Genomic DNA, 8565 nt, shown 5'->3' on the forward strand with positions numbered 1-8565 from the left:
AGCGGCGTTCGGGGTGTCACTTGCTTGTGACGCGGCACTCCATGGACAGGCTCCCACGCCAACGGCAGACGAGGCGTGCTCTGCCAGTGTGATCGTGTACCGTGTTGCAACAGTTCAAGCCACACGCGCCACACGCACAGTGGTGGCCCCGCAGCCCGGCGTGCAGCAGGCCGTGGTGCCGGGTCTGTGCAAGGACGCGGATGCACGCCCACATCTCCCCATGGGCAAGTGTTGCCCGCCTGTGCCTCCTTACGGGCAGCGAGTAAAGGGCAAGGTGGCTCCTGACCGAGGGCTTCGACTTTACTGGGCGTCAGGAAAGTCAGACACGTTTTCGCAGAGAGAAAAATGCATCATTGCTTTCCCGACGACTCAGTACTTTCTTACAGATGGGGGACAGCTGGTGAGGTTGAAAAGACGCGATTCTGCGCAAGGCCCTGGCCTCGGCTCCACGCCGCCCGGGCGGGAATGGCCTCTGTCCTGTTTGGCACGGAGCTGTCCAGTCGGGGCTGTTTCCGAGAACAGCACAGGGCTGAGCCGTGTGTGCCGTGGTGTCGTGGGGCCAAGTCAGCTCCCGCTCTGCCCCGCCATGACCCGACTCGGGGGCATCAGGGCCGGCAAACGCTGGGTGTGCCAGGCGGGCAGGCATGGGCACGCGCAGGGAAACGGCTGGCAGGGGCCATGCTGGGGGGTGATGGGTCTGGGTCAGGGCCCCACGTGGCCACTCGCTCGGGTCCCTCCGTCGCCAGGTTAGTGGGCGGGATGCTCTCCATTTCTGTAGGCCATACCTCAGCCCTGCGGTTCACAGCCACACAGGGCACGAGGGGACAGGTGGCACAGGGGATGTACCTGTCTCCGTGAGGGGCCCCTCCAGGGGCAGGAAGGCCTCGTCCATATCTGAGGACACGATGCTGCTGTCTCTGCTCAGCCTGAGGTGGTGCCATGTCCCCACGTGAGAGGCCTCGGGGAGATCTCGGGACCCCATCTGTGGCCAGCACGAGGAGCAGTCGGTGAGGGCCTGACCGCGACTGGGAAGTGACTCAGTTTCGATCCAGTACACTCAGACCCAACGTGACTGTTAACACAACGGGTCAGCTGGCTCTCAGCCGTACTTGGCCGTGGGAGTGGCTGAGACGGAGCACACCCAGCCTGGCGGTGAGAGCTGAGGCTTGTGGCCTGGGCCTGCATGCCCCGGGCTCCTTCACTGCCCGGAGCTGATGGAGGGGGCGGGAGACAGCTCTGCACACCTCTCCAGACGGACATGCTGGAGAGCCCCGGCTCAGGCAGGGTCTCTGGCAAGGACGGTCCCTTCTTTTCTTTCCAACCGCCCCACCCCGGGGATTTCCATGAGAAAGTGTCTTTCCTCCATGAAACACCTGGCTCCATCCAGCCTGGAAAGTGGACACCAGTGATGGCTCATGGCGGAGGGTGGGTACAGGCGCGTCAGACAAGCCAGCGCTCTCCTGCCCACGAATGGCGTCTGACAAATGCCCTCAGGCCATCCTCGCCACAGACCACGAGGCAGGTGCCTGCCATCCCTGTGTCCCCAGGGGACGCCGCTTACAGGGAAGCCAAGGGCTCCTCTGAGTTTCGGCAGCCAGCCAGGGCGAGGCGAGGCGCCACTGTCTCAGTCCCCGGCCGTCTCGGGCAGGAGGGAGGTGGGCTTCTTGGTTCAGAACTATGGCCGGGCCCTGGAGGGAGAAGGCCCATCCCATCCTGGCCTCTCCTCCCTGTGTGGGGAGATGACAAGGGGTCTGGACTCGTGGACAGCTGCGGCCAGTCGAGCAGCGTACAGCAGTGTCTAGCCTGGCATCAGACTTAGGGAAGATGACAGGCGTGCCTTCACCCCTCGGCGCTCCCCTCCTGAACTTGTCAAACCTAAAACCAGCAAGTGGGCCCGGCAAGGAGGAGGCTGCTGGCGGGGAGAGCCTTGAGGGCCAGGTGTCGAACCAGCCCAGTGTGGTTGACGGATACCCTGTGGTGGTGGGGGGGGGGTGCAGTGAGACTGGGAAGTTGACCACAGGGGCAGAAAGTGCAGGGGTGCCCGGAGAGGCGGGGTCTCGCTGCTGGAGAAAGGAGCTCCAGGTCGGGAGGGAAGAAAGCTAGCAGGAGCCCTGGGTGGCAGATGGGCAGGAGGGGGGGTGAGCTGGGGGGTGCTCCGACAGACGCAGTCATAACGGCACACTGTGCGTGACCGCGCGGCTGAGGGTGCAGGAATGATGCGTGCGTAAACAGGGGTCTCTATGAAATCCATGGGAAATGCATATTGCAAACTGGACTGTGCATGGGTTTCAAACACATTTTTCACCAAAGTCAGTGCATACTCTAGCCCACTTTGCATGAATCTTTGGGGGTCTCCTTGTGTTCTCTACCTCGTCCCACTGAGCGGACCCAGAAATAGTGACACCCTGTGGTGGTGAGGGTGCCCAGCAGCAGTACATCTTGACGTCTAAATTCTCCTCTCCGTCCGCCTCCGGGGCCAGGCAACACGTCGGAGGGTGCTGGGGCACATCTAAGGGCACGGAGGCCAACGGAGGGACAAGACTTGTCTGAGCACGTTGTGATAGTAATGGCTGTTACCCAGTGAGTCCGTACGTGTCTAAATAACGGGGAAGCTGAGGGTTCAGTGAGGAATGGGACACAGAGTTTCAAAGTATTTCCCCACGTTCATCTCAGAAGGCAGGGTTGTTTCATTTTATTTTATTTTTCTTAAGAGCGCATATGTGTGCCAGAGAGAGAAGGGAGAGACAGAGAGAGGGAAAGTTAGAAATCGCCCCCCACGGGGGATGGCCGTGCCACAGTCTCTTCTCTTCCATTCTGCTCTTGGGATTTTGGGCACAAATGCACACAGGCCTGGTGTGAGTTTCCAACTGCCGGGTCCAAGATTCAAACTGTGGTCAACCATGTGGGAGTCTAGCACCTTAACCACCACACTACCTGCTGGCCCCAGGCAGGATTGTTTTAACATCTGAAAATCAGTCAATACGTCATATTAACTAACAAAGAAAAGAATACGATCATCTCAACAGACATGGAAAAAGCACTAGGCAAGATCCTGTGTCCTTTCAGGATAAAACAAAACGCTCAACACAACAGGAATAGATGAGCACGTCCTCAGCCTAGGACAAGGTCTCCAGAAAACCCACACTTAACATCCTACTTATCAGGAAGACTGAAAGCTTTTCCCGTAAGATGGGGAACAAGACAAAGACATCTGCTTTCACCATCTCTAGTCAACTCTGCTGGAGGTGCTAGCCAATGTAATCAGGCAAGAAAAAGAAAACACAAACACACAAACAAAAACAAAGGCATCCAGCTTGGAAAGAAAAGAGTTCCTGCCTTAATGTTCAGATGTCACGATTATCTTCATGAAAAATGGATTCTGCAAATTGGATACTCTAACCAATAAGGGAGTTTAGCAATGTTGCAGAAAATAAGGTCAATATACAAAAGTCAACTGCATTTCTACATATTAGCCATGAGCAATTGAAAGTAATTTACAGTAGCCTCAAAAAAATGTGAGCTCCTTGGGGGAGTCTGGCAAAAGTCGTGTGACACCTATCTTTTTTGAGGAGTAAAAGTGAGGAATCCTAAATAAATGGTGGAAACCTGTTAGGATTTTTTTTTTCTCATTCTAAATAAATATTCCTTTTCATTTTCCTGTTCAAATAAGTAAACACACACACACACACACACACACACACACACCCCTTCCCACCAAAGGGGACATTGCCCAGCGCGGGGCAGCACCTGGTTCATGAGAGCGTCATGTCTAGGATGGTCCCGCCAGGGAGTCGTGGCTGAGTCTCATGACGGGGAGACATCAGGCAAATGCGTACTGAGCTACAGAGCCGCTCACTCAGGTCAAACCATCAAGGTGAAGAGAAGACTGACGGCCGAGGCGGACCCGGGTCTGGGCTGCACCTTTGCTGTAGCCGGGGTTACTAGGACATGAGGAGGCCTGGTGAGGCCTGTGCACCCCGAGGCAACACAACAGTGCCACTTCCAGATTCCAGGAGCACACGGAGGCCACTCGTCAGATCGGCCACCTGCTGTTGAATGCTAAAAACGAAAACGTTCTTGGCCAGCAGGGGTGGCACACACTCTGCCCGACCTCTTAGGAGACTGGAAGCCTCATGGGAGGCCGAGGCTCAGGTCCTGGGCCAACCCAAACACACCAGGTGTGGAAAGCCCAGCTACCAGGAAGGCTGGGCCAGGAGGACTGCAACACAGAGAGAGACCCTGGCAAAACTACCTCTGCAGCTGGCCCTTGGCCTAGTGGTTAAAGGAGCCATATCTTGCATGGCTGACTGCTGTTCAAGTCCCAGCCCCAGCAGCCTTAAAGACACACCAGGTGCTCGTGTGTGTGTCCCCAAATCCTAACAGGGTGGCAAGACAGAAAAGAGACTGCGTTGTGACCATGCCACATTGGGGGCACTTTCTCTCGCTCGCTCGCTCTCTCACTTTCTCTCTCTGGGGAGCACACATGCCCTCTGGCAATTAAAAAATAAATAAATAAATAAAAAACAGGGCATGGCAGTTAAAGCGCTGAGATTCCCATATGGGCAACCACACACAGTTTGAGTCTCAGACCAGAAGGCTTGAAAATCACACCGGGCACCTGCGCATACACTCTTAAAATCCCGAGAAGAGAATGGAGAAGGGATTACAGCATGGCCATCCCCCCAGAGGGTGATTTTTCACTTTCCCTCTTTCTGTCTCTTTCCCGTGAACACACGCCCTATAGCAAAACAGACATACACACACACACCCTAAAAATTAAAATAATTTTAAAAAAGTAACTTTCTCCTCTCTCTCTTAAGGAAAAAGTTCCAATTGTATTTCACTTTTTTTTCTGTACACGCATAACTGTTTTTTTTAAAAAAACAAACTTGAAAACATAAAAAAATATAAGCATGTGACTATGTTCGCTTTTGCTTTCCAGAACGGCACTGTCTGGACCGGGAGCTGCAGCAGCAGGTGGCTATTTAAACGTAAGCGGTGAGAACTGTGGGAAATGAACATTCTGGAGCCCTGGCAGCCTGTGTGGCTCCGGGAGACGGGAATCTGGTGCCCTTGACACGGGCCCTGAGAATTCGTTACCTGGAGCAGACCTGATCAAAACACCTCCCTCTAGACCCTCCCAGAGACTACCCAGCACCCTCTGTCAAAGACTGCCCCAGCAAGCCCGGGCTGCTACCCCCGACCGAGTCTCCGCGTTCCTGACTGTTCCTGACCGCCCATTGAAAGCCTTGTGCGCCCCCAGCCTGGGAGCCAGCACCGTGGGAGCCCTGAGCCCTGCTGACCTGTAACAACACCTGCCTTCCTCTGAGCAAGCCCTCGCCGTCTCCGGTCTCTGAAACTGGCTCACTGGGACAAGCGAGGGCCGATCCTACACTTGTCAGGTACCCCCTCCCATGCAGAGTGGCTCTGGGATGTCAGCGTCCCAGAGCTCTCGCGGTTAACGGGTCCCGAGACCTAAGTTCGCCCAGAAGCGTCTAACAGAGGTGGCATCTGTATCTGCGGAGCCAGCGGGCGCCTCAGGCCGGCCAGGGACCGTGTGGCAGTAAGAAGGGGGACAGGGCGCAGGGCTACTCACCCGGCTCTCCGTTTGCACAGGGAAGCCTGCCGCCTGCCGGGGGTGCTCTCCTGGTCCCCAGGGGCCCTCCAGGCCGGGGTCCCTGAGGATCCTTTCATACATGAATGTGAGGCTGTCGCCCTTTTCAGGCAGCTCCAGAGGACTGACGTCGGAAACGGTCAGATTCATAGAACTGATCTGCTCTCCAGGGGAGGCGAACTCCAAGTCAGAATCCGTGTCCCCCTCACTCTCGGCTTCGACCTCTTCCTCCGATTGCTCTTCCCCCTGCTCTGTGGTTCCATCTTCCTGAATGGCGGCCTCCCCTGCGATTTCTGCTCCTTGAGGGGTTTCAGCTTCCACTCCTCCAGTTTGGCCTTCGTGGGTCTGGGCCTCTCCTGCAGCTTCCGCCTCCCCTGTGACTTCGGTCCCATCTTCGATTTCAGCGTCCACGTGCTCTCCAGATTGGCCGCCATCAGATTTGGCCTCCCCTGCGACCTCGGCCTCCCCTTCCACTTCGGCTTCCCCGTCAGGCGCGGTTTCCCCCTCCGAAGGCTCCGCCGCACCCAAAGCGCCTTCGCTGCTCTGCTCGCTGCTCGGCTCGTGGTTCTTCTCTGGCGGCGAGGCCTGTGAGGGCCACAGGGGGAATCAGGACCAAACAATCGGGGTGAAGGCCCTCGCGGGGGTTCTGTCTTGGTGCAATTGTGCAGGGGAAGGCTGCCTTTACACCTCAGCACGGCTAGGGGGGCAGCAGAGCTGCGCGTGGCCCGCCCTCTGCTCCTCCACACACTCCATGCCCTTCCTTCCAGGCAGCGCGCTCTGAACTGCTCAGGGCAAGCCAGGGTCGGCCCTCGTGGGTGCTGCTAACAGGCCAGCTTTAGAGCGGGCTGGGAGAAAAACAAGTTCCCCTGCCATGGACCGAGTTCGGCCCAGCGCCGGGTGACAGGGTCTCCCCAATGACACTGACTTATTAAAAGTCTCGTTTGCCCCTCTGTCAGGGAGGGTCAACCCCGAGCATTCCTGGAAAGCACACGGGACTTTTACCTCCTCGCCTCCGTCACTCTCCTCCTCCTCTCCTTCAGAAGACGCTTTGCCCCCCGGGTGAGACCTGCGTGCAGAGAGACGATCGGACAGTTTTCAGCAGCCGTGTTTCGTGGGCACGTATGGCGTCTGTGCTCTCTCGTCATCCTCTGCCTCCCCTCTCCCTCCCTGGGCTGTTACCACGACTCGGGCCTGTATGTCATTAGCTCATGCCTTTCGGGTGGCAGAGGTGCCACAAGTTATTGAGACATTAAAGGAACAGCATGGCCAGATCACCCCACAAATGTCACCTGAAATGTACCTGTGTCCGTGACAAAACGGGGAAAGAAATACAAAGTAGGGAAACCTCTGCAGGCGGGCAGCACCAGTGTTTCTGAGATTCCTCGTGGTTTTCTCTGTGATCTACAGAGCACAAGGAGGCCATGATTCACATTTCAAACTAGCTCCGGCTTCCCTAATTCACAGTACCAGCCTGGGCAGGCCTGTAGCACAGCGGTTAGGCTCTGTGCAGAGGAAGCCAGATCTCTCATGGCTGACCAGGGTTTGAGTCCCAGCACTGGCAACTTGAAAAACATGGAAGGCGTGCGCGTGCAGGCCTGGGGTCCAGGTGGGACAGAGATCTCGAATGAAAACGATTGTGGCATGACCAGGCCCTGCTGGGGGCGCGGGGCTCGACCTGTGCACATACACCACCGTCTAGGAGAAGGAGCGCGAGCTTTCCACTAAGTCTTGTCGAGACATATATGTGTGACCGGGACAGTGACAGGCCCCTGTGATCGCCCTTCTTCCCAAGATAAACCCTGGTGAGAGGGAGATCTGGGGCTTCAGGTTTTTCACAATGTGCCCCATGCACGTAGCCTCCCCCACGCACACCAAGTGGAGCTCACACAGAGGCTTGACTTTCCATCTCATGTGACCTGGACATTGTCCTGGCTGTACACGGAGACGGGCCTTTTTCAGATTTTCTTTTTCCCTCTCTTTTACATTTTGCCACAGGTTAATTAGTTTAATTCTGTGACCTCACAGGAGAGCGTGGGAAAGCACCCCCCATGTGGCATGACCACATCCCAGTGCCTTCCCCGTTCTCCTTTTGGGATTTTGGGGCACACATGCATACGTGTCGTGTTCCTCAAGCTGCTGGATCCAGGACTCCAACTGCTATCGGCCCTGTGGGATCCAGCCACCCAAACCACCATGCCACCAGCTGGGTCCCATATTTTTTAAAAAATTATTTGGAATAAAACAATCATTACATTCTCAGATGAAGAGGTCAGATCCTGTAAGCTCATTTCTATCCTTTTAAACAAGGCGTACGAGAGCAGAGGGCTGGCCAAGAGACCTCTACCTAGAGGCCCTCTCCGTGGGCAGGCAGTGGGGGACTGCCCTGTCGCCTGCCACCCAGGACTGTGGGGCTACACTCATCTCTGCAGGGGGGAGACACAGGGCTGGGCAGCGAGCAGCCCCCCATTAGGGGCAGCATCCCACTGGGGGGCCCTCCTGCCCCCTGCCTGCCCCCTGCCTGCCGACTGCCTAGTAGTGGTTGCCATGGTTACCGCAGGGCCTGGGAGTGTGGGTTTGGAGTAGGGGACAGAGGTGGGACAAAGGCACAGGAGATGAGAAAGGGCAAGGGCCCATGGCGGGGTAGGTGACTGCAGAGGGCGGGAAAGGCCCAGAAAGGGACAGAGGCGGGAGGGTGGGGGCCTGAGGGCGAAGGGGCGCCAGGGAGCACGGCCTGGCCCCTCCGAGACCAGCTGTCTAGGCCTAGCTTACCCGTCGGCTCTGTCGCCCGGCTCCGCCATCTCCCGTCGCTAGGCGACGCCGTCAACATCCGGCGGGGACCCGCGCGCGAGAGGGCGGGGAGGCCCGGGCCCCGCGCGGGGCGCGCCTCGGTGCCATTCAAACGCGCGCGGGGCTCCTCCCGGTCCCCCGGGCTCGGTCTCGGTGTCGCACCC

The 8565-nt window shown here is 57.2% G+C and overlaps 1 protein-coding gene across 1 annotated transcript in view; it reads right to left on the reverse strand.

Moving 5' to 3' along the window:
- CCDC40 (coiled-coil domain 40 molecular ruler complex subunit) overlaps positions 1 to 8551 on the reverse strand; it is a 43758-nt gene extending 35207 nt beyond the window's left edge. Inside the window, 4 exon segments of the mRNA XM_006145676.1 lie at positions 847 to 982; positions 5597 to 6199; positions 6617 to 6680; positions 8384 to 8551. Of these exon segments, the coding sequence (XP_006145738.1) occupies positions 847 to 982; positions 5597 to 6199; positions 6617 to 6680; positions 8384 to 8412 (832 nt within the window). The 5' untranslated portion in view covers positions 8413 to 8551.
- Between the last annotated feature and the right edge of the window lie 14 nt (positions 8552 to 8565).

The sequence above is a fragment of the Tupaia chinensis genome, unplaced genomic scaffold (genome assembly GCF_000334495.1).
Source record: "Tupaia chinensis unplaced genomic scaffold, TupChi_1.0 Scaffold000159_1, whole genome shotgun sequence".
Taxonomy (NCBI): Eukaryota; Metazoa; Chordata; class Mammalia; order Scandentia; family Tupaiidae; genus Tupaia; species Tupaia belangeri.